The sequence below is a fragment of the Octodon degus genome, unplaced genomic scaffold, assembly GCF_000260255.1.
Source record: "Octodon degus isolate 3935 unplaced genomic scaffold, OctDeg1.0 scaffold00015, whole genome shotgun sequence".
Classification (NCBI taxonomy): domain Eukaryota; kingdom Metazoa; phylum Chordata; class Mammalia; order Rodentia; family Octodontidae; genus Octodon; species Octodon degus.
This window is the reverse complement of record NW_004524591.1, coordinates 20,316,778-20,344,175: the sequence shown is the minus strand read 5'-3', so window position 1 is coordinate 20,344,175 and position 27,398 is coordinate 20,316,778. Positions and strand designations below refer to the sequence as shown.

The window sequence follows — 27,398 nt, the reverse complement described above, 5'->3', positions numbered from 1 at the left end:
ACCATTCTAGACAGAGTAACTTCCAATAATGCCATACTTTTCTCAATCTTAATGATGTGCCAAGCCTTCTGCCTTTAGAATACTCCACAAAATTTTCACTTAGTATGTTCCTTTATCCACATCCCTCCCCTACAGCTACACTACTGTTACTAAAGACTTAATCATTTTGTTTAGTCTGAGTTTCATAACTCTATACCTTCAAAATATCTTGCATGTATAAGAGCTACCTGTTACTCTCCATCTTATACTTGTTTACTGATTTGCTTTATCTGTTAAAAATTAAGTTTGTAGGCTGAGGAAGAAGTTTGATTATTTTTTGATTACAAGTTCAATCACAAGTTGGATTACTGCCTGGGCAACTTTGCTAGACCCTCTATCAAAATTTTAAAAAAGAAAGTATCTATGGATATAGAACTCAGGGATTAGAAAGATCACCCAGTTCAAAGCCTGGTACCTCCAAAAACCAAGTTCATATAGACCAGCTATCTTTCACGTCTATATTCTTGGTCCCCATTGTACACAGTATCAAAGAATGCTTAGTTAACTATTGATTTTAGATAAGAATGGAAATCAGAAACCCTAATGCTCTCTATTATATGTTGGTTTCTTTATGCACAACAGTTAGTGTCTAAGATATTACTATCACATTTCATGAATGGACAAAATAACAAAATTACAAATAGGCAAAGATACTCTTATTTATGCTAACCACTAATATTAATATGATAGTTTATATAACTGGTCTTGTACATCTTTCTATAAAATTCAACAATCCTGAAACAGGAAGGTAAAACACAGAAAAATTATCTTGTCCAATGTTCAGAGATGTAAGACCAGACAGTCTAGCTTCAGAACTCAGGTTAATTACTAGACTACAAATTTCAGTATTTTCTGTATCATAAAAATTGGGCTTCCAAAGATTACCCTTCCTTTAAAACATGACATTTTACTAAATGTAACAAATTTGAAGTTATGACTGTGCACTACGCACTACTGTCCCTACCTAAAACTTAACAGCTCTCCACTCATATTTCGACCGCAAAATTTATGGCTAGGTTTTACAACAGAAATGTCACAGTATGTCTTTACTTATTGTTAAGGTAATGAAGAAATCTTTTTCTATTACTTGTAAACTATAACATTTCAACATCAAGTTTTAAATTTAATTTTGTGGTAATGAGTATATGAAAACTAAGGATGATATGACATGTTAACTCATGGTGACTTCATTCAGATTTTCTTTTATTACAATGTACTATAAACTTAAAGTGTTAAGGATATGACAATTTTCCTCAAAAGCATTCTCTTATTTTATGCTTCTAAATAAAAGGATAATTTAGCAAGATCATTTGGAAGTCTTATTAAAATATCAACAATTGATCCATTTTCTTTTACAACATATTAATACCAGCAGTTACCAACACATTTTCTTTGTTGTGTTTGATGCTTTTGATACTCTAACAGAAAAATACCTTCTAATACAGGAAATTAAGAGGTATCACAGAAGAGCTGTGGAAACCATGAGTAAAGCAGTAGAGGGCAATATTATCACCATGATTTTCCGGTAAATCATAACAAAAAATGTAATGAACTGATAATACAATGATGTTCCTATATAACTCCCTATGGAGTCTGCTAATTGTATTATATAACCCCAAATACTCAAGATTGACAAATAAGGCAATATTTTTGAGATTCTAGTACCAGGTTTACTGAAAATAGGATGCAACCAGACCTGTAAGTTTACTAAACTTAAATAAATCAGTGTCTATCAATTTCAACAAACTTAATCAGAATATGTAGGTATAAGCTCTTAAGTAATAGGAAGACTGAAGTCACTTCCGATGCCAGGAGTTGGGATCCTCATAAGTGATAAGACTGTAAAGTATAGATCTAAAAACAATGGCAGTTAATGGATACTACAGTATTAATTTCTTTTCATTTATTTCTGGGACACTAGTTCATACCACACTGTTCTTTAATTCTCAATAGAGAACCAACCAAGAATCTATCTTCTTAATAACTATTGGGATAAAATTGATGATAGATTGATTATTTAAAAATAAACCAACTCTTCTAGCCTCTTACTGTCCTAAGAAAATGATCTGACTTAGGAGACCAAGTAGTTCCCTTTTAACACAGGAATTCTGTTTCCCAGCTTATGTAAAACATTCACAGAATATAGTACTCAATTTATTGATGGAGAAATTGCCAAACGTCATTTTGCCAGCTGTTCCTGATCAAGTACTAGGAGTACACCAACTAGCCATTTCCTGGAAATAAAACTGATTAGCAACTCAGTTTCAGAATGAAAAGACATTAGTAAAAAAAAAAAAAAAAAAAAAACAGCAAAAACGTTATTTATAACACAGCTAAAAATAATTAATAATAATCAGAAGTTATATTGCTCAGGAAAAATAAAAAGGGAAGTGAGTCAAAACCAAAGTTACTGACATGCTAGAATATTTTGTTCTCTGAACTAAGAAAATATCTACACAAGAACACTGGAACAAAGGACACTTCACATTTAATTGTTGTCATTATATACTGAGTTTGTAAGAAAATAATCCAAATGAACTAGAAAACTTCAGCATCAAACTTCACCCATATTTAATAAGCACCAATTACCTTTAAGTAGTAGTTTTATAGTTCCCCAAAATCTGATTGATATGAGAACTTACTCAGTAAAGAATAAGGATGATTTGGGTGTTACTATCAATGCATAGTATGGATTTCAATGACCTGTTAAATTTAATTATTCTTGAATTTTTAAAAAAAGTTTCATGCTTTGTTAAAAACAGCTTGTTTTTAGGAAAGTCTCACTCTACTACTCTCTAATTCAGTACATAAAAGTAGGTAATATTTACAATGAATTTACAGTCTTCTTTATTTAAAGGAATATTTCTATCCCAAATATATTTGGAATATTTATCTAAATGATTGTTCTCAAACTTCACTATACTCAAAATTTAGAACACAGGCATATGTAAAGCTTTGAGAAGACTTCTGTCATTTTATTCATGGATCCAAACTGAAGTTTTTTTTAAGAGCCTTGCTACATAGTTCACACTGGCCTTGAACTCACTATGTAGTCCAGGCTGGCCTCAAATGCATGCCTCCTGAGTGCTGGGATTACAGGCATGCACCACCATACCTGGCCTTTTGGAAATACTATACCTCATGTAGATATGCTAAGCACAGTCCTCAGCTATTGTTGGGCTACAATCTACTGAAGTATCTAGTGGATGAGAAAAGAAATCATCACACAGTACTTAAAGAAATGTTAACACCTATACTAAGAAAGTAGAACCCATATAAGTACTATGCAAGCTAACAAGACTTTTTCAATATTCTTTCCACTATCACAAAAATCAGTTACAGAAACCAATGTTTACATTTCAGTCATAAACACTGCTCTTAAAACAATCTTATCATCTGATTTGTGACTAAATCTGAAAAGCATATTGAACCTATGGCTAGCCAATTTCTCTGGCAAAGAGCCCAGAGTAAGACAATACTTTTATGTTCCCTTAAACATTCTGGGAAGAGGGGGGAAAACCATACTAAACTAGGATGGGTTAAAACTGGCAATATATCCATTATGGACACAAGTGGCACTACAGTGAAATTTAAGAACATATTGCTTTCTATATACACAATGTGACCTTACTGGAAGATGAGTATTTACAAAGACTCTAGAAAGCTATAAACATCTTGACTACCTAGACTTTAAACCTTGACTGTGTCTCCACCATAGTATTTGTCATCAGTAGTTTCACCTGAATATTTAAATAACTAAAATCATTTTATGTCCTACTTCTATCATCCAGTGGCTGCATACAAATCCACAAATATTATAAGTGACATTATATAGACTATTACCTATATACTTTCCAGAATAATGAATATGACTGAATAAAAACTGGAGCATTTTGAGCTTTAAAAACATTGTTCAATTTCTAAATTATTTTTTTAGGGCACTGCTGGAGACTGAATTTAAAGTAAAAATGCAAACTCTGAAATTTTTAACAAAACAAGGTTTGCTTTAAAAAGATAGAAAATACTCTTGTCACACAAATATAATAATCAAGTAGCACTTGCACAGCTGCAAGATGACTTGCCATTTACACACTGACAAATACTGAATTTTCTTCAAAGTCCCAGGAGCTCCTACTGTAGCAGGTGCAGCACAGAACTCTGTGTTGGGGCAAAATAGGAGGAGGGGAAGGAAACTTCAACTTAAGCCAGTATAATTCAAAAAGTAAAGTTAATAAATAAGTTACAACAGAAAACCAACTTCCAGGACAAAGTAAGCAGTTAACTGTCACAGTTATAATAATAAATCTCTTAAGAATGGAAGACAACAAAATAATTACCATAACAATATACCAATCATAGAAAATAAATTATCCACATTTTAACAGTATTTTCTTGGGGGGAATTATGACAGGAGCATGTCAAAGCTTACAAAGCTGAAGAAGCAAAATAAAATTGAAGAAAAACTTTTCTTAGAATAATATTTCTGGGGCCAGGAATGTAGCTCAGTGGCACAAGTGCCTGCCTGGCAAGTGCAAGGTCCTGAGTTCAATTCCAGGTACCAAAACAATAATAATGATAATAATAATAATAATTCCATTGAAGGAAGAATAATTTTCCACAACTGGTTTATAAAGCACCTATGAAACTGTGCTGTCAGCTGTCACAATGGAGGTTTTGGATTCTTTTAGCAATTGCAGCATAACAAAAGGCATTTCACAGCATAACTTTAGGGAAAATGTTACCTAGTCTAAAATCACACAGAAAGGAATTAAAAATTCTTTTAATTATTCATTGTACATAATTTTTCTAGGTAGCAGCAGCTGCTCCTGTACTTGCCATTTTGAAAACCATGAAACAGAAGCAATAGAGAAACAAAGGAAGTTCAGAGTAGCAGTGTTAAACAAAAAAGCAAATACTTAAAATACATTAAGAAGAATTTAAAATAAGGAAACAGTACTGTGCAACTTTCAATTATACTAAGTAAAGTGCACTGCCTAAATATTCACTGATAACATTTTCCCTGTTGAAAATGCACAATCTACTTAATCAGTATTTTTTGATATTTAAAAAAGACATTCACTATTATAGCCCTGTTGGCTATCTTCCAGTATTTTTAACCATTCAGATGTGTTTTTGGGAAATATTTATTCACATAATTTTGCTTAATACATTTTTTTCTACACAAGATGAAATTAAAAATATCTATAACATTTTCAATTACAGTAACATCAATAAATTATAAATTAACAAAACTTTTATATTTGCTTTAAAAAAATCATTTATCAAATGCTAGCTTCCAGATTATCTGGAAAATTAAAGATGCACATTGCTATAAATCTGGCATCCCAATTAAATTCTAACTTTTAAAAGTATATAAAATGTCCCTCTAATTTATTCCAAGTTCCACTCCAGAATTTTTTATTTGACCTTTTCCATAAGTTACTAAGTTTACAACCTGCTAAATATTTTACCCAAACGTGGGAACTGAAAAGCTCAACAAAATAATTACATATATGAAAAGAACAAACAAAAGATACCCGTTAAAAGAAAGTCATTGTAGCCTGCAGCACATAAAATTGGTAATCATATTTAAAAGTTGCATAGCTGCAAGATGATTTGTGACTACTGAGCAGTTTCATTTAAAAGGAAAACAATATATTTCATAAACTGCAATTCTATTACTTAAAATGTAATTATGTAACTTGATTTGCTCTTTGGACAGCATTCTGGTAGTATTAAACCTTTAATTTAAAACTGTCAACATATTTTAGCTTTCCTATGTAGATACCTATTTTTCACATTTGGTGAACAAAAAGACTGGAAGAACTTGAGATCACAGTCTACATTCAGAGAATGTTTTACTGCTTGATTACATTTCTTGGTTTTCACATTTAAGACTTTAGTTTATAAGAAGTAAATTACGTTGTTTTTAATTTAAGAGTAGATGAATATTGGGGAAAACAGACCCCAAACTAAAACAAACAACAAACTAAAACACAAAAAAAGAGAACAAATCAAAGCACAGCTAGTTGCACAGCTCTAGAAAACTGAGTAAAAAGTAAATCAACTTTTCAGTTAACTTTGGCGTCTGAATACAAAATGTGGATCAGTATTATAACTATGTAGATGACTACTGAGGGATGTGCAGCATTTTCAAAATCCCTGTGTGTCCCTTATATGCAAGTTTGGTACACTGAGTTCTGTGGTTACTGTCCTCTCTTCAGCAGCGCTATTTTCTTGTACGACTGTCCATCTCTCTATTACCAAACCTCATAGAACTCAGATTTCTGGCTGAATAAGCCCACATTTTTATTTTTGAGAGACAGGTCCTCAAGTCCTCTTAGATTTTTCAAGCATCTTGAAAAGATAAGAAAACCTGTGTAAAAATAGAAAAATGTAGTTTATAACCATGGTCCATAATAGTAACAGACAAATCAAAAAACAACATTCATTTCCTTATGACTTTATGACACTGAATCACTGTAAAATTTAATATCTTTTACTTACTACTCCAAAAACTCTTAAATTAGTTAGTGTTCTATAAAGGAACAGTTCAGGACACAAAAGGACCAAAGCTTAAAATATCACAAAAGTCAGTCAATAATATGGATTCTTCTTCCATAAGGAAAACTACATGAGGAAAGAGTATTTCAAATACAAACATGCTCTCTTAATTTTTATAAATTTCCTCAAATAGCTAAAAATTCCCCAAATAAAAAACTAAATAATTTCCTGATTAAGACCTCAGATATTAATGTATTTCTGCTTTGGGCTAACAATTAAACTCTTATGCTGACATATGTGTATTTGCTTTTTAAAAAAATATTTTAACCTTTTCAAATCCATATGCTTTTTAATCTAGGACAGGTAAAAGGATGGAAAGAATTTATCACTTGATAAATATTAAGCAGTCATAACAGAAGCAAAAATGTAAGTAAAAATATTCCATGTCTACAGATTCTTAAGAATGACTCAGTCTCTACAGACAGACCCCATTAGCTCAGATTTCAATGGAAAGCTGACATGATGAGAGTTGATGCGCTGAGATAGCTCAGCAGTTTAAGTGCCTGCTGGGCAAGCACAAAGTCCAGAGTTCAAACCTTGTAACCACAAATAAACAAACAAACAAACAAACAAACAAACAAACAGTTGACTAGTTCAATCTTCTAGATACACACTAAAAGCTAAGGTTCTATGTACCAAAAAAGATACATAAGGAAATACATTTTGTTTAAGACTAACAGATACACATTTCCTAACCCTGGTATTTGGGATTAAATCAGGGTGCCTTACCAATGAGTTGCATCCCTAGCCCTTTTTTAAAATTCAATTTTGAGGCAACTGCAGTCCTACTGCTTCAGCCTCTCAAGGAATTGGGTTACAGGCATGTGCCACCATGCCCAGCTGACAAGTATTTTATGATGTGAGATGTGTGTTACATATACGCCATAAATTCACTATAAAACTAAAGAAAAAATTCAAGGATGAGACCATGAAAGAAAATAATTTATATCATAAAATTCCTTTTTTCTTAACAGAATAAAATGTATTTATTATACTATTGTCTGAATGTGTCTCCCCAAAATTTTTATGCTGAAAACTAATCTCTAGTACAATAGTACTTAATAAGAAGTAGGGTCCTTGGTAGGTGATCAGTCATGAAGGCAATGCCTTCAAGAATGGGCTTAAAGTCCTTATAGAAGCTGGAGAGAGGCTGCTGACCCTTCTGCCATCCTAGAACATCCAGAAGGTGCTGTAAATGAAGAACAGAAGTCCTCACCAGATATCGAATCTATTGGTTCCTTCATCGTAGACTTTCTAATCTCCAGAACTGTGACCAATAAGTTTTTCTTCATTCTAAATTAACTGAAATATTTTGCAATGGCAGCTTGAATGCACTAAGACTCCAAATGGGAAAAATTATTTGTAGTTGATTTAGATGTATTCATCATGTAAAATACTAAGGTAAAAATTTCATTTTATTAACATTGACTTTAATGCAATAACATAGCAGTAGAGCATAGTGGAAAAAAGCTACTCAACTCATGGCATCCAGGAAGAAGAAAATAGCCAGAGAGGAAAGGACCAATGACCAATATAGTCCCCTTGGCCACACCTCTCTGACCCACCAAGAAGGCAATCAAAACGACAATCAAGCTTAAGGATCACAGTTACCTAAGAACACACCTAGGAAGTCCATGCTCAAATGTGTGAAATTTAATTCCACTTGCTAGTGGCATGACTTTGCCCTCTGGGTGCAATCTGCCTCTGATTTTGTTTTTTCTTCTTAAATCACTTTATTCAGATATGAAAAACATGAAAATCTATACATATTTCACATGCTTAATTCGATGATCTTGGCACAACTTTTTTTTTTTTTTTAACTTGGTAGGCAAATGCTTTTGTTTGTTTGTTTGTATTTAAGACAGGGTATATAGAGTCTCACTGTGTAGAATGGACTGATGGTGATCCTCCTGTTTACAGTCTTCCAAGTGCTGGGATTACAGGCATGTGCCACCACACCCAGTCTCAATCACTGACTCAGTGCACCCCCTGGGGGGGAGGCAGCACGGCAGGCCTGGGGATCAAACTCCCAGCCCCTGCATCTGCCTAAGAAGGTGCTTAAGGCAAATGCTCTTCTACCACTGAACTCAATCTCCAAGTTCCTACAACTTGCTTCTTGATGTCACAGAACTAAACTACTGTGACCCTCGAGTCTCTCATGAGAAGATGGATAATGATATATATTTCAGTTTTTTTAAAACTAGAAGTACATAAATGGGTTTTAAAGTGCAACAAGAATCAACAGTTACTAAACATCTGAGTCTACTCAGAATGAAGAAAGTTGTTTAATGCTGCTTCTTTCTTTTTGTTTTTTTCTCTTCTTCTTGAGGGGTAAGGAATGGTGATGGAGCCCAGGATCTCATTGAGCAACATCTTCAGCCCCTTTAATGTATTTTTTAATGTGAGTTTTCTACACAGTAATCTAACATAGTACCTGCAACACATACCAGTATACATACACAAACACAACAGGCAACTAGAAATGTACATCAGTGAATAAATTAATGAATAAAACTGGTAGCTGAAGGGTAATTCAAGATAATCTTAAAAGCAATTACAACAAGAAAGGAAGAATTACCTATAGAATAGGCATCTGATGTTTAATCTGAGGGATGCTCAGGACAAGATCTATTTACTTCAAACCATTCATCTATGCAGCTAGAAAAAAACAAAACCAGAAAAATTTATTTGTCTAGGTATTTATATCATGACAGCCATAATAAAAATTCTTACTACTGGATGTTAGTGTATCTTCAGAGAAAAAAAGGCCAACTTTAATGATCATATTTGGCAACTAAATAGAAGCACATGCTTAGTATTTTTTGATTATGTTAAGCTTTTAAGAAAAAAATCTTTGAGATAATGCTACTAAGTAGTTTAAAGCTTAAACAAAACAATTATTCTCTAGTTTCAACTATCATTTTACCAATATTCAAAATTAGAGGACAAATTTCAGAAAGACATTTTCTTTTCAAAATATTCTGTGAATACAAACCTGTTTATGCCATCTATTAATATAAAAAAGCTAAATTTCAATCCTTGAGAACATATTACATTAATTTGAATTCTATCTCACTCTCCAATGCATATACATATACAAACACACCATCATCCTTTTGCATTTCTAGAAGAGTGTATGATGTTATCTTATTAGTTAAATATTAGGGTACATATAATTATCTTCAATGTAAATCTGTACACTATTGCAACAGTCAAGAACCACATATTATTTAAATTTAAATTCATTAAGATTCAATTAAAGAAAAAGAATCCAGTTCCTCAGTCACTCTAGCCACATTTTACACTTCAAGTGCTCACCAGAAACATGGCTGGTAGGTACCCAGGTAGACTGCAGATATAGAACATTTCCATCACCTACAGAAAATTAATTTACAATGCTATGATAGATAAAATCAAAGTCTTAAAAGATTAAGTAGCTTGCTCAATAGCCAGTAAGTAACCCAAGCGAAGAATGTTCAACATTCTCCTTGGTAACATATGTCAAATTTGAGTATGTCACAAAACTCTTAAGACATGGATAATATACTGAAGGGCAAAATTAATACTTATCATTCTCATAACCTCAGAGGTTGGTTTGGCAGGTGAAAATAATGAAAAGAATGTAAAATATCTTATCTATGCAGTTTTTTTATCAAGTAAGGCAATTTCTGTTGCCATTAACACTTTTAATCTCAAACCTATCCCTGTTAAGGCTTAAGACATTATTTTATAGCTCTCTACCATTTGGCTCTAAAGTCCCCATTTACCAGAATACCTCTCAACCCCCCCCAAAAAAACCTAAGACCTAAACAAAGTACTCCAAATGTACAAACAATTCAAAGAACAAGGTAAGCACCTATGTGATTTAAAATGTGTACTTATTTACAACCATGCAATTTTAATTTATCATGAGAAAGAAAAACTCCAGGTTCTCTTCACATAAACTACCATCAATTCACATTTTTCTAGTCTAACTGTTTTTACTGGTTATTTAAAATAAGACATTCTGTAGCAGGAAATATCTTTGCTGACTTTGGTGCTTTCCATGCATGGGTATTTTCTTACTTTGCAATGACTTATGTATGTTTTCTAAAACAACAAACAGTAGTGTTTCCATGTTTAAAAAGGTGTTTCCACCAGAATGCATATTAACTTTGTCTCTAATCACAACTTGATCCGACACTGAAAAAAAAAAAATAACACTAAGACTTTCTCAATGAAGGAACCATTGTGTTGATTTCTGGTCTGGGTACAGCACTGTTTTAGAAAGATCAGGACTTTTTCTTTTTCTCCCCCCCCATATTTAGGACAGGGTCTACAGGGTCTCACTATGTAGATTGGACTCTTAGTGATTTCTGTTTACAGCCTCCCAAGTGCTGGGATTACAGGCGTGCACCCCCATGCCCAGTCTCCATTGTGGTCTCAGCCGCTGGTAGGGTAGGCGTGGCACACTGGGGATTGAACCTCAGCCACTGCACACTGCCTAAGCAGGTGCATTAATCTGCTGAACTATCAGGCTGTTGCTCAGGAATTTTTCTTGAGCATATATCTGGAGGTAGAACTATGCTGCAGCATACATACTGCATGCAACTATTATAGCTATCCATCAAATATATCAACTTATATTTACATATTTATTAGGGTTTTGGGATTTCCACTTTCTGAACTGATTTAACAGTAATAATAATTATTATTTGTTATTATTATTTTGGATCTTTTTGAGATAGGGTTTTACTACACAATTCAGGCTGGGTATGAACTCACTTTGTAGCCCAGGATGGTCTCGAACTCGCAGCAATCTTCCTGCCTCAGATTCTGAAATGTTGGGATTACAGGTGTGCACCACCACACCCAGCCTGATTTACCTTTTCACACATTTTCTATGTTAATTTTTTTCTTCAACTTCTAGAAAGTCATAATTTCAGCTATAAATGTATGTTTCTGACATGCCTTGCTTTTCATATAATTGTATTCCAAAAGTAGTAAGGTTTATGGGGAAAAAAAATCAGACTAAAAGCAGACCATTCACACACAATTTTGTGATCAGAAAACACGTGCTAAACAAAACAAAACAAAACAAAACAAAACAAAACAAAACCAAAAAACACCACTTACTAGGCATGGATACATGCTGAGACATTATCCCAACCATTATAGAGGCTCAGAAGGATTATCGAGTTCAAAACTACCCTGGGCTACTTTAACAAAACTTTGCGTCAAGAGAACAAAAATTTTTAAAACAGCAAGGGATGTAGCTCAATACAGCTCTTGCCTAGCATACAGAAGGCACTGGGTTCAATGCCTGGTAGTACCACAAAAACAAAAACTAAACTAACAAACAAACAAAAACAAACAAAACTTGGCAAGAGATCAAAGACATTTCCCTGTATTCTCTCTTCAGCACATAGGCTTTAGACTCTCACAGGTGATATTTAGACAACTTGAACTTGACTTTATTTCCAATGTAAGAAACAAGGAATGGTCAAATAGCTCAGCAGATTAAAGCACTTGCAATCAGACGCAGGGGTCAGAGGTTCAATCCCCTGGCCTGCCAAGTGCCGGCCGATCTTGGGGCACATTGAGACAGGGAGTGAGACTGGGCATGGTGGCACACACCTGTAATCCCAGCAGTTGAGAGGCTGTAAACAGGAGAAATCACTAAGAGTCTGGTCTAGTAGTGAGACCCTGAATATCCTATAGACCCTTCCCTAAAATAAATAATCAAACATAAGAAACTTATTTATGTTTTGCTACATCAATAACCAATTCATCCCAGTACCACTTATTCAAGTGTTCATTCTTTGTTTACTACAGTCTCATACCATTCCTGGCAAATCAATTGTTTATTCTACAAACTTTTATATAGCATCTATTAGTGCCAGCACTTTGCAAAATTTAAGTCAGCTAAAACCCCATAACTACATGAAGCTGGTACTATCTTCCTTGTCTTCCAAATTCAGAGAGACATAAACATAAATAACTTGATGACTGGACGAGCTGGGACGCAAACCTTGAGGGTCCTGACTCCAGAGTCTAACCTGAGTCTTATTCCCAACTACAGTTTTTCCACACAACCATGGTTCAGCGGTGTTGCTTCCATACTATCTTAATAATCTAAATTTAACTAGGACAACCCCCCATCGTGTTCTTCGTAAGTATCTTCATAATTTTAAATATTTTGTTCTTTGGTCCGTATGTATGTATGTATGTATGTATGTATGTATGTATGTATGTTATTTTTTGCAGTACTGGAGATTGAATTCAGGACCTTTTGCACAGAGCTACATTCCTAGCCCTTTTTAATTTTTACTTTAGGACAAAGCCTTGCTAAACTGTTCTGCTGCCCTTGAACTTGTGGTCCTTTTGCCTTAATCTCCAGAGTAGCTGGGATTATAGCTGTGACCACTAAGTCCAACTCATATGTATTTTGTAGAATCATCTTGCCCAGTTACATGGAAAACTAGTTGAGATTTGGTTGGGATAATACGGTCTACATAGATTAAGGTAAAAATGACATTTTTATGACACTGAGTTTTTCTATACATGGTATGGTGTATTTTACATTTCCTATTTTGGCTGGTACCTAGATAGCCCCCTAAGCCTCATGTGGTCATAGGTGGTGCGTTCTGGACACGGCTGGGTCTAGGGTATGTGATGCTGGAGTCAAGGACGTGAGGCAGAGATCAAGGGTGTGAGTGCTACCCACCCAGAGGGATAAAATATAACAAACAGACATGACTGGTGTGGCCTTTGCTGGTTGCTTGCTTTTCTTATGGCTTACTGCTTACTGTCTTCTAACTGCCAGCTCTGTACTGCTCCTCTGCTTTGGGGTCAACCACTTTGAACTGAAACTCTTACAAACTGTGAACCAAATAACCTTTTCTCACTTTGGGGATCAGGTATTTTGTCTCTGCAATAAAAAAAGTAACTAAGATGTCTCCTAATAATACTTTCTATCCAGTCTTTAAAGTCTCTATAAAAGCCTTGCAAATATCTTACAGCACTCGTAGTTTCTATTATATTTAATATTATTATTTAAAGAAAAGCTACATCTTCATTTTTCTTACAGGATATAAATGCAACCAATTTCCCTATATTGATCTCTTGGTAACCCAGCTTATTAATCTTAGTAATTTATATTTAACCCTAGTTTTTGTTTTAAAAATCAGTAATACATGCAGAATTTTATTGAAAGCCTCACATCTGTTAATGTAATGACCCTTTCTCCTTTAAGGTATTTAATGCAAATCAATTACATGCATAAGCTTCTAATTTCAGAGTATTTTTCATTCTTAGCATAAATCCAATTTGGTCATAAAGGACTATTTTACGTATATACTGTTAGATATGTATTACTAAATTTGGTTTCCTAATGTGCTTTTGGATTTCTACATCTATGTTGAAAAACGAATGTCTTAGTGTATAATATTCCCATAAAATAAGTGGGGAGAAACTTCTATTTTTTTTTTTTTTCTACTTTTAGAAGTTAAGATTGTTGACAAGGTAGTCTTTGAATAACTGGCACAAAGTTTTTTAGGGTTTTTTCTTTTAATGTTTGTTGTTTTTGCAAGAGTAGTTTTAACTACTTCAAATAGTTTGATCAGTTTAGGATTCCACTTTGTTTTAATCATTCTTAAAAACGTTTGCAATTATTTTAAATTTCTATCATATCATGTCCTTCTTTCTTTTGCTATTTTTTTTTTCTTCTAAGTATCACTTTTGGTCATGCTGCATTCTAATGTATCACTATTTTTCTCTCTTTTATTTATTTATTTATTTATTTATTTATTTATTTATTTATTTATTTTGGGCAGGGAGTACCAGAGACTGAACTCAGGACCAAATGCTTGCCAGGCAGGCACTTATGCCGCTGAGCTATCTCCCCAAACCATATAATGTTTTCTGGTTTTTTTAGTACAGGGTCTACGGGGTCTCACTACACAGATTGGACTCGTGGCAATCCTGTTTTCAGCCTCTCAAGCACTGGAGTAACAGGCACACGCCACCATACCCAGTGTCAGTCACCATCTCAGGCACTTCCAACTAATCTTTATTGTTTTTCTTAGTGTTTATTCTATTGATACTTACCTAATTTCTTAAATACTTTATTTATTGATTTCCACCTTTTCTAGCCACTTTAAGATGAAACTTCCCCCCCAGATCACCCTAGTACAGGTCAAAATTTTTCATTATTATTTAATTCCATGAGTTTTCTAAGTTCTATCATGATTTATTCTTGGATCTATAAATTATTCAGAAGTATATGTGAGGATTGTTTCTTTTTATTACTGATATTCAGCATTAGTAGTAATACAGCGAGAAGTAGCAGCGATATGGAGGGGACTGTGTAATGCATTATACCAGGAAGTGTAACGCAACAGCTGTGGAAACAAAAATGGAAATAATTGAGAGAATGGACTGAGGTGAAAAGATGGCGGACACCACTCATTCTTTTAACATGAATCATTCAATCACTGGCACAATTCAAATGGACAAGGACAAGATCACAGAGTATGTAAAGTCTGCTGTGCCAATAAGGTCAACAAATATCCAAAAAGCATGAGAAATGGAGAAGCTTTGCAGTGCAGGGATTCAGGATTGGCATTGGCACCAGCATCAAGTCCCATTCAGCTAAACGCTTATTCAAGGAAAAGCTAAATGCCCACTGACTCATGAAGACAAAACAGGGTGAACAGGGCACATACATCTTTCAACTAAGACTCACTTTGTTGGACTTAATGTTATTTGCCTGGGTATAGTTTTCTAGATTTTTACTTTCTTATTTCTCCATAGTCTTATGTTTTAATTATACTACTTATCAACAACATATCCCAACTCTGCCATCAATATTAACTTGGTGAATTTGTTTGTTAAAAACCTACTGTTATTATAAATATATTTGGATTTATTTTTATCTCCTTGTTCTCGCTGCCTTTTTTCCCCATCCTAACCTCTAAGTAAAATTCCAACTTAACTCCTTTCATGGATTTGAAAGCTATACTTTTCTATTCTTTTTGTGGTTACCTTAATTTTTCAATTTCTGAATCTAATTTTTTTTTATATTATCCTGAAAGCAAAATATTAGAAGCCAGATGGGATTTGGTGTCAAGCACATTCCAGATCTGCTGAAATCTCAGCTCTGTAATTTTCTAAAAATATAGCCATAGAGAGCTCTCTACTGCCCTGTGGCTTATTTCCTCAGTTATAAAATATGGTTTTTATAAGGCATATATGAGTCAACCTACTGAAGAAGCTATGGGCAATATTTGCGACACAGTAAATAAGTTAAAAAGGCAGCCTCGTGGATACAACAGATGAGGGCTTAAATCAGCGCCTAGCAGGGGAAAAAGGGACATTGCTTTTTAAGACGTTGAGGGGAAGGATCTCAATGAAGAAGAAATCTTTTGGTCTCCACCCACAATTTTGAAACTCTGATCACAACCTTTTATTTCAAAACCCATTTGGCTATTATCAACTTACCCTTTATGATATATGCATAGGCAAGGTAGCCGTGCTATGGTATCTCCCTGCTGCAATTCTTCAAGGCATATTGCACATTCCCCAGCATCTTTACTCAGCACATCCTCTGCAGAGAAAAAATTTATTCAGAGCAATAACATTAGCCATTGAATAGCAATCCTACCAATAGTTGGCAAATCTTTTACCAGAATTATACAAAACTCAGCACCTATATTTTAAATACAATTTATAAATGAGTGGATAGCATTTACCTACAGACAGGTTTCCATTTTATTAAGGTGTCACAGTAAACAAGACTAGAACAAATTTCCATGACTTGCAAAAGTAAATCAGTTATTTGTAATACACTTTCTTTCTCCTACTAATTAATATTAGTTCGGTGCACAAGATAGTTCAAAAGCTTCTAGTGTAAAATAATATGGGTAAAAAGACATAAATTTTAAAGTACTAAAATACAAAAAAAAAAAAAATCTTCAACATGGGATATATTTAAAGCTGATTAACTCAAGACAATGCACAGATAGAGCAAAGCTTTTGTGCAATTTCTGAAAAAACTTTTGGAAACCTGATGAGGCATGAAATCTCCAAGCCTTCATTATCTTTTCTAAGGCAATGCTATGCCAACTCCAGGCAGCAATTACAGTAGCTTCCAGAGGGTCCTGCAGGTATTTAAAAGCTTTTGGGGTATGTTTAAATACACTAAGGATAACCCCCTTACTATAAAGCTAATGTGCCTTTTAAACAACTTTTTGTTTACAATAAACTATGTTATACTGAAACTTAAATTTAAATTATATTTTAATGCTGAATTTTAATTTTTAAAAGGTATCTTGCCTAAAATGGTATTAGCCAATTATCTTCTGTGGCTCTTTCAAAAGGCAGGAAAAAAACTATTACTAAAGAATACAAATAAATAAAAAATAAAAATAAAAAAAGAATACAAATAAAGACTGTTGAAGAACATGTGCTTCCTCTGCAGTTACTCATCTTGAGCCCGCACAATGAGGAAACACAGACTGTCTAGAGAAGAGGAGGTATAAACTGCAAGTGGTGACAGGACTTCTATATAAGAAGGAAAGGCCCTAGCAAGAAGAGGTGACTCGCTGAACTTAGGCAATGTTAGGAGTTATTTTGGCTAACCACTGGGTAACTCACAAGATAACATATTATAGTGAGACACTTAAGTAGGAAAAGATTTCTGGATAAGAAAGTTGGATATTTATTTTTTATTTTAAAAAATGCCTTATATTACTTCTTTTAAATTCCTTGTCTCCATTATTCTTCTTTTGACCCTGAGGTCTGACTCACTACTCCTACACCCCATCCCACCCCACCCCTGTATGCCCAACTCATTTCTTCTTTCTCCCACCTCCTCCTCCCCCCATCTTTTTTAGTGTCCTGTGCATCTTTCTGTGGAAGATTTAGACAGGGAGCCAGTTTAATAACAAATACCTACGTAGAGTGTGAATAGAGAGGACAAAATAAAAGACTAGAAGAAAATACTAACAAATCTCAGTAAAGGCCTCTAATTCCAAATATAAAGTACGTTCAAAGATAAAACACCACAACGAAGAATTACATGAATATAAGTTCTACAAAAAGACAAAGAAAAAAGTAAACAAAAAAAGAAAACAGACTCAACCACTGCTTTTTTTTGGGGGGGGCCTCCCTTTTTTTAATCTTTTTTTTTTTTTTTTTTTTTTTGGCCGAACCATTTTTTTTGAGACAGGGTTTCACTATGCCATTTCAGGCTGGCCTGAAGGTTACTTTGTTACCTAACCTCGAACTCATGGTGATCTGCCTGCTTCAGTTTATAAAGTGTTGGGATTATAAGCATGCAGCACCATGCCTGACCAACCACTGCTTTTTATCCAATTCACGATATCATTGAGTGTAACAAGAGTTTCTTTTTTTAAATAAATCACCAAGCAAGAAAAAGATGCCTCCATTATAGCAACAATGCTGATTTTTAAGACAAATCTTATTTCAGAGTTAAGTGTGACAAAGAAATGTGTCTTAAAATTGATGGGCTAGAGTATCACATTTCTAACTTTAAAAATAAATTACCAATGCATCCTGATGTGAGCATAAATGAACCTACAAATCACTCATTATAAATTAAGAAAATTACATGAAAACATACTGCCACACTTTTACCATAAGCGCATGTTATAGATTTCCAACACAAAATGGAAGTAGAAATCACTAATACAGGCTGTTGAAGAGTACAATGTTGGAAGAGTAACCCTTACAACACTTCTATGTTGACATATGACAGGGTCTTTTTTCTTCAAATTGTTATTTTAAAAACTTCAGCTACTATATTTCTTCAAAGTAGGCTACTCTCTGCTGTCAGGTGTATTTTAATTTTTCCTTCCTTTTTACTTGGCTCATACTCGCATTTTCCATACTCTTGCCTTCTTCCTACCTTTAGTAAATGTGACACTTTTTGCCATCATTTGTTTAATTCTTTGTTCATGTCAGAAGACAACAATATGCAATATAACAACCGTTGTTGAATTCCTATTATTTTGCATAGTGAAATTCTGTATGATTTCTAATGTTTGCTTTACTTTTGCTATTCTTTAAAATACAAAAAATCTTAAAAGGAAGAGAAGAGAAGATTAGAGACTTAGAAATCATCTCTAAAAGGAGACTCCTCCTTATATTCCTGACTCTGGTAAATAATTTGGCTTAGCCAGCTAGGAAAACAGGTCTCACAATGAGCCAAGGAAAACCACATAAATCATGCCCTGCAGATTCCATCAACTTTACCACTAGGTTTAGTCCTTATCAGTGGGAAAGAAAGACATCCAGCAATGGAAAGAACAGCTAGGCTGACTTTCAGAAGAACCTAGATGAAAGCTAGTCCCACTTGAACCGTCTACGACCTCCCCGCCCCCGCAAAAAAAAAAAAAAGCTATTCCTTTAACCTTGTGGAAGACCTGTGCTTTCCTCTTCAAAAAGCAAAACTCCAGTGCTGCTAACAGAAAAGTAATTGGGATCTTGCTAAGGAAATGGCTATCAGGCTCTTAACAATTTATCTGATAATGCTCTCTGACAAATGTTCTCCTCCAAAGAAAGCACAAAAATCTGCTTATATTTAGGCCAATGGTAAAAGTGTGTCTATCTGTTTTTCTCTATGTCTGTTTCTGTGTCTATTCCTCATTTCCTTTTGCAATTTAGCCAGTGAGCCACAATACCTCAAGGTAGTTGGAGAACAGATGATCTGATCTCCAGTAAGTAGGAACTATAACCCTTTCTAGCTGGAAATACCTAAAAGATGACAGAGATCTCCATTCCCTCAGTATCTCATAAAGAATACTAGGGTATGAATAAGGCAGGAAGAGAAGCTGGCTGAAACTATTTGGGAAAGGAGGCATGACAAGACCTCAAAACACAGATGCGAAACAAGGCTCAGAGCCCCCACTTGTGAACTTCTCAGAAGCACTCAAAATAGGTTTGACAGGATACCAGTGTGTGAAATATAAAAAAAGGAGAATTGCTCTCTGACCTATACTCTCATATATTCTATCATGACTTTTCAGAGTGGTCCACCTTATGCTATAGAGTATGTTTTTATTTTCCTCCCTTTTTACTTAGATGAACCTCACTTTGTAGAGCCTATTTTTATCCCTTTTTGTGCTTTCTGCACCTTTAATAAATGTGAAACTGTGCCACTGTTTAAAAAAAAAAAAAAAACACCCTGATATGAGAAAAATTTTAATAAACTTAAAACATTTTATTGGGCTGGCTAGATAGCTCACCGGACAGGGACTGGGGTGTGCTGGCCCCGCCCCCAGAGTGTGCTGAGACAGCAACTGAGACTGGGCATGGTGGCGCATGCCTGTAATCCCTGAGTTTAGGAGGCTGAAAACAGGAGGATCACTACAAGTCTGATCTGTATAGTGAGACCCTGCAGACCCTGTACTATACTAAATACATTAAAAAAAATTAAAAACATTTTATTATTTCCTATTTTTGGTACCAGGGATTGAACTCAGGATCCTACAATTGCCAGGCAGGTGCTCATGCCACTAAGCTATCTCCCTGACCCTAATTTTATTATTTCTGATCTTATTCTATTTATAAGAAAATCTGTACAAAGACATATCTAGGGCTGGGGAGAATAAGTGTCTGTCTGGCTCAGTAGAATAAGTGCCTGTCTGGCAAGCACAGGGTCCTGAGTTCAATCCCCAGTACTGCCAAAAAAAAGACATATCCAATCTGTACACGATTAACAGAATTACATAACATATTTTAGGAATATTGTACATTACACCATTTCAAAACTGGTGGGGCAAGTTTTATCCATCAAATAATTTGTAGGAAATAAATTTTACAGATCTCTTTGGTGTAAGTTAGGATATTACATTGAAACCAATAATTTTAAGCTAAGTTTCTTTAATCCTCAGTAATGAAAAGTATGAAAAATTTTTTCTTTTAATCAAGGTAGACTTATATATACAAAATCCTAAACACACTAATTGATGTTACGGCCCTAGTAAGGGCTGAAGCCCTTAAAGCAACAGCTTATCTTCCCAATGATCACTTCCTCCTCCTTCCCCACTTCAGCCCTGGGTACAATTTACTGTGACCTTTCCTGCCCACACAAAGGAGACTCCAATCAGCTCCTTATACATCACTAAACCCGCCCCTCAAGCTCCGCAACTGGCAGACGTCCATTAAGTCTCAGGCTCCCTGTCTCAGGTCAGAGGATCTGCCCATCTCCCTGCCCTCGGTCCTCTCCATGTGTTTAGTCAATAAAGGCTTTCCCTCCCCATTTCTGCTTCTCTGTTGCGCCGCCATCGCTGTTGCTCTAAAACCTATCACTAATTTCACACAGAAGCAACCCAATACATTCTATACTTCTAGAATTACCAGTTCTCAGAAAATTGAAACCTAGGGGCTGGGGAGATGGCTCAGTAGAGTAAGATAAGCGCTTTCCTGGCAAGCACAAGGGCCTGAGTTCAATCCCACCCAAAAAAAAAAAAAAAAAAAAAAGAAAAGAAAATTGAAACCTAATGTTAACATATTATCACTGCTGACTGTCAACTACATTGTGATAAGCAACTTGAAAGACAATTCATTCTTACTACATGATTACTACTGCAAATGTGTTTTTTTTTTGTTTTTGTTTTTTTTGCAGAGCCAGGGATTGAACTCAGGCCCTTGTGCTTCCCAGGTAAGCACTTATTCCACTAAGCCATCTCCCCGGCCCCTAGTGCAAATGTTTAATTTCCAAAATTTAAAGTTCTGCTTCTAATTTATTTATTTATTTATATTATTATTTAAGACCTTTATTAACAGGTGCTTGGAGTTTGTTGACTTTTTTGAAAAAATCAAGTTGTAAACTTTTATTACAAATTAAAAATGAAGTTCTTAAAAATCTCAACTTGACCAGATATGAAAACAATTTAAAAACCTTTAAAGGTGTATTGAGAAAAAACAGGCATTTTTTAAAAAAAACATGTTTGTCATTACCTAAAAGAGACGTCTTTAGGTAAAAATAATAAAAACCCCATGCTGCATAGGTAATGCAGATAGTTCTAGTTATCTGGCCAACAGGCAAAAAGCAAGCACTTAAGGTCTTCAGTTCTAATCTTTCGTTCATTTCTTATTGCTGGAATTTCCTATTAGTTTCTTTCTTGCTGGATGACTAAACCAGATGATGGTAGAGATGTTAAGCCAGCATTTACTCAGCCCCGCCCTGCTTAGCCTCCATAGCAACAAATTCTCAGCTGGTGGATTGGCTGCTTTGTCTCTTTGCCATCTTGTGGTTTAGAGTTTTGTGGGCGTCTACATCGGTAGTTGCAACGACGGTACCGACCTTGAGGTGCAATGCTGAAGTTGGGTCTCATCACCTTGATTTTCCTTATCTTCTTCATTGCCATCTCTCTAGGCTGTCTTTGGCGAGGAGGGCCCCTGCGGAATCGTGGTCTATAACCTCGATACATATTCTGTCTCACTTGTCTACCTTGTTCTCCTGCACCCTGGTTGTCAGCACCCTCCATCACTTCTCCTTGCACAGGAGGGTTGGAATACTGTGGTCGACGCCCATAGGGTCTCCGCATGTAGTAAGGTGGGAACCTTCACCTGCGGTAGGGCCGGCGTTGTTGGGCCTGGCCTTTGGGAGCGCTCTCCGATCCCTCATTCTTTTCCCCACTCTCACTATTCTGGTAATTCTGCTGGTAATTGCGTGGAGGACCCCTACGACGTGGATAGTGTCTATAACGGTTCCGGTCTGCTGCATATTTACTGCCTTGCACTGGAACTCCACCAGGGCCTGTAACATTTGCTGCCTCCGCACCCTTTTCTCCTTCAACAACATCAAACTCTACAGTCTCTCCATCTCCTACACTGCGAAGGTACTTCCTGGGGTTATTCTTCTTTATGGCAGTCTGGTGTACAAATACATCTTCCTTGGTGTCATTCCTGTTGATGAAGCCATAGTCTGTTTCTTACGTTAAACCATTTTACTGTTCCCAAAATCTTTGTTGCAATGACCTTCTTGTCCCCACCGGCAGGCACCGCCGATGTGAGGCCGCCCGGGCTGCCGCTCCCTGCGCTGCTGCCTGTGGTGTGGGGCTTGGTGTCAGCAGTGCTGAGGGCAGGAGAGGCGGCTGCTGGGTCTCGGCCTCGCTGCTCATGGTTGCAGTGATGGTGACTGGGGCCAGCTGTGGCTCTTCCCTGTGTGTGATGGTAACTAGGCCAGCAGAGGCGGTGGGGCTGCTCAGGGCTCTCTGGGGTCCCTGCTTCTAATTTAAACTGTCTTAAGTGTGTTTGGCAAACATTTTTAGTTTAGAAAATTCAACGCAATATGATAAAATTTTGCCTACCTGAGGGCAGAACTTACATGAGCCGATGGGATTAGTTTACTCAGGGCAGACCACTAACTGGGCAAATTTGTATTAGAAAAGGGAACACTAACAGATTGAACTACCACAGTTGGCTAGTTTCCCTCCTTCACTAGAAATACTCTACAAAGACACATAAGAGTATAAACAAAAAACTAAAGTTATGTTGCTTTTTCAAAAGTGCTGTTCATTGCTTAAACATGTAGTAAAAGTAAAATTAATACATGGTTTTGAATCTAATTCCTTGTCTTATTCTTAAGATCTATGAGTTAATTTGTACATACTGATACATGGAGAGAGTAATGTCTAGAGATGGACAGCTGAATCATTTGGGAGTACATTCTGCCACAACACACACACAAAAAATATATGTACAGTACCTAAGTCCCTAGAGATTTTGTAACATATGTCCGCCTCAGAATAGAGATTATTAGGGCTGGCCAAATAGCTCAGCAGATTAAAGCACCTGCAAGCAGGTGTAGGGGCCAGGGGTTTGATCCCTGGGCAGCAGTACAGGCCCTGGCCTTGGAGTGCCCTGAGATGTCAATTAAGACTGAGTGTGGTGGTGTGTGCCTGTACTCCCAGCTCTTAGGAGGCTGTAAACAGGCGGATCACTACGAGTCCGATATAGTAGTGAGACTGTGAACACCCTGTAGACCCTTCTCTAAGGAAAAAAAGAAATATTATTATTACTATTAAAGACACAGCATGTTGAAGTTAAAATTCCTTTTTTTTTTTTTTTTTGAGATCAGACCTGGAATTCACAATCTTTCCACCTCAGCCTAGTGGGTACAGGTGCATGCCATTATACTAGGCTATGAGGATAAGACTTGAAGTTGAAAATTTAGTATGAATTTCCATTCTTACTGCTAGCTATATAATCTCAAAAATGTCAGTCAACCTGTAAGGTGTCCTTTTACTCTTCTTTAATATTAGTATACACTATATACATGAAAAATACTATAGATAAAATTTTTAAGTTATAAAAACTTCATATGGGGCCAGCTCTTGGGAGCTAAAGCACCTGCTTAGCCAATCTTAAATAAGTGCAGGGACCACAGTTTGATCCCCAGCAGCACATCCCAAGCCAGTCCCACCCCCAGGGCACTGTAGTGCATGCCTGTAATCCCAGTGCTGGGGTGGCTGAAAGCAGGAGGATCACTATGAGTTCAAGCTGTATAGAGAGACCCTGAAACAAACAAATACATAAAAAAAAAACTTTGCAAGTTGTAAGAACACCATATAAAATATTAATTTAATCATAAGGAAATACTTTATGAACCTCTCCAAAAAGAAGCTGATTTTCTACATATTCACCCCAGCCTGGTATTCTGGTTGCTTCAAATTTATACAATGTTATCAAATAACTGCATGACAACCAGGAACTTAGCCACTTGGAGACACCTATTTTAACTGACAGGCTGAGAACAACTCCATGCAAATGATACTTCCTAATTAATTTACACATGTTGTTGCTTCATTTCATACTTTAATAAGCATTACAAATATTCACTTCATTATGTGATTTCAGTCATAGTTAAATTTTAGGTTAAACGCATATGATAACTACTGTCATTTCCATTTTACACATAAGGAAAATGAAGCTCAAAAAAATTAAGCATCTTACCAAAAGTTATAATGAGCAAGTTCTGGGGCTAGTATTCAAATTTCAAGCTAAGTCCTTGGTTTTGCCTACTTAATGATTTTTTGCTACAAAAATACTTTTCACTTTAAAATAGGACAGATTCTAAGGCAAATGAATTATGTTTAGACAACCTGAAGTTTCAAATACTCAAGCTAGGGATGGTCATCTTTTAGAGGAAGTATTCTGAAGCCTGGTCACAAGTTTCATCTTCTAGCGTTATTACAAACATTGGTATCAGAAATGAACTACTACATAACTATTTGTGCACTTTAAAACAATCTTGTCCAACAGATCACTCTTTGGAAAAGCTGCCCACAATGGAAGTCACTACCCACATATGGTCTAAAACTAAGTGTTTGAAATGTGGCCAACTCAACTGAAGAATAAAATTTCCAATCTTATATATTTTGGTAAAATATGAAATCTGATAATCTATAATGAACATATACATTTATAATTTATACTTTTATACATTTATATTTCACTTATAGCTGAAGCTTTTAAATTCTGCACTGACCAAAGCAATTACTTAAAAGTCAAGCAGCCAAGTATGCAAAGTTAAAATATTAGCAAGTCCCAAGCATACATCCATACAGTAATTGCAGATCAAGATAACATGTTAAAAAAAAAAAAAAAAAGGTAGTGAAAATTCTTTAAAAGACAAAACACAAAACAAATAAGACTGAATTTCTAGAGGCAGCCAAGAAAACTTCATGCACAAGTTTTATAATCATCACACTTTTATTTCCAGATGAAGCATCCAAACAAGTAAATGCTCTTAAAGCGAAATACAGTGCCAAACACAATTGTGGATCAGGCATTTTACCTGAAGACTTATTTTTGTTCTTGAACCCTCAATGATAGCAGTAGAAAACAAAAGGAGCTGAAATGTGAAATAATGCCTAGAAAAATCATGAATTAAAAATAATTTGAAACTGTCCTACCGATTTGATTTGAAACTGTCTCATTGCTATTTGTTTATCAATAAAATTATGAAAAAAAATAATTTGAACAGTAGTAAAAAGAACGAAAATGCCAGGCTCACAGGGTAAAGTTACATACATTTTCACAGATCAAGCTATCTCTGGTTTAAAAGAAGGCAGTGCTAATAATCCAGACTGCTGGTTCATGAGCTTTTATTGTACTGGAATATAACTGAGTTTAGAAATATTATTTGGCAAAGAGAAGATGCTAGTTTTACTGTAAATTAAATATATCAATAAAATATGGGAGTAATTTATTAATCAGTCTAAAACTGGATATTCCTGGCGCCAGCTTTTATTCTTTCTAGAATCTTATTATGGTTTGACTAGGAATTATTGGTTTTTCGGCCTAGATGCCACTGACAAAGTATCAATGCTTTTTCCTTAGCTTAAATATAGAAATAATTATAAAAATGTTAAGTACCTTTCATCTGAACTGTTAGAAATAATGTAAAATTAAGGTTCTTTAAAAAGAAGATAGAATTTACAACTCTTGATGACTTTTTAAAAATGGTACACTATTGAGACTATTTTGGAAATTGCAATATTGGAATTGTGTAAATGAATGCAGTCTCATGGGACAAGTCACAAACCTCTCTGAGAATCATTTTCTCTGGATACATTGTAAGCCGTAATACCTACATTTTGGCTTGGAGAGATACCTCAGTGGCTTGCCTGGCAAGCACAACGTAGAGACAGAGACAGAGACAGACAGACACAGAGACAGAGAACCTACATCTTACATTGGGCTTTAATACTGATGATTAAAAATAAGAGGTAATGAATGTCAGAATATTTAAAAGGCACAAAATGTTAGCTGAATGTAGATAAAATGTTAATAAAAAACAGTGCTGAAATACAGGATAGCAAAGGTACCAATTAACTGACTGACCTCATTGTGCAAGGGGCCAACACATGGAGAGAGAAGGTAAGCCTGTAGCATCAGCAGAACCAGGAAGAAAGTACTGGAACTATTATTCATGTTGTTATAGTCTACCAAAACTATCATTAGTTTTATAAGCTAGGATTTTGTGGGCAGTAACATTTTGTTAGAATGACCTGCAGAACAAATATTACAATACTAAAGTATAAGAATAAAATATAAGGCTCTCTTTTATTTTTATCTAGAGGCTGTGAAATAATTAACAGGCTGACATAAATATTATACAAAGGTCACAGCACTAAGGGACTAGCTGGTACTAAAGAAGAATGTTATGCTGTAATGAAGGTTCAATGTAGCCAGTTATTACATACTAAAGTAGGTGGAAGTTTGGGCTTTCCAGTAAAGTTTCTCATTCTCAAAATACTGGCTTGAAGTTCTGACACTATGTTAGGCAAATAAAAGATGTCTGTGAGGCAGATGTAGGCGAGGCTTTGTAACCTCTATATTGAAGATGAGGTCAGAGAACCCGGTAGGTTTTGCTCATCCAAGTATGTAGCATTATGTTTTGTATGCAGTAAATGTTTGATAAGTATTATTTTAACAACTACTGTAATAAAAGGCCTCAGGAGATTAGAGAAAACACTAACAAGTAAACAGTCAATGAATAGAAAAAAATGCACCAAAGCATGAACGCGTTGCTAGCAATGAATTAGGCACTTTACAGTGTTGGGGACTCTTGACTGATACATATATTCTATATAGTATTTTTGGAGTGTACTAATCCCTTACCTTGAAACCATAATATTAAGTAAAATAAATCAGACATACAAACTTAAATAGTGCGTCCTTTCTCTTACATGAGAAACCCAAATTATAAACAAAGAGCAGAATAAAAGGTAAAAGAAGTACAGAAATAAATTTTTCTCATATGGAAAGGGGGCCAGGGT

At 35.3% G+C, this 27,398-nt stretch overlaps 1 protein-coding gene and 1 pseudogene across 1 annotated transcript in view; both read right to left on the bottom strand.

Annotated features, from left to right (window-relative positions):
• Positions 1-6,351: 6,351 nt before the first annotated feature.
• The window catches only part of Znrf2 (zinc and ring finger 2), a 102,925-nt gene continuing 81,878 nt past the window's right edge, over positions 6,352-27,398 (bottom strand). The window contains exons 4-6 of the mRNA XM_023709858.1: positions 16,084-16,189; positions 9,182-9,261; positions 6,352-6,415 (exon numbers count right to left, since the gene is read on the bottom strand). Coding sequence (XP_023565626.1) covers positions 9,204-9,261; positions 16,084-16,189 — 164 coding nt within the window. The 3' untranslated portion in view covers positions 6,352-6,415; positions 9,182-9,203. The remainder of the gene's footprint in view (positions 6,416-9,181; positions 9,262-16,083; positions 16,190-27,398) is intronic.
• Positions 21,757-22,733, bottom strand: LOC101560011 (annotated as a pseudogene).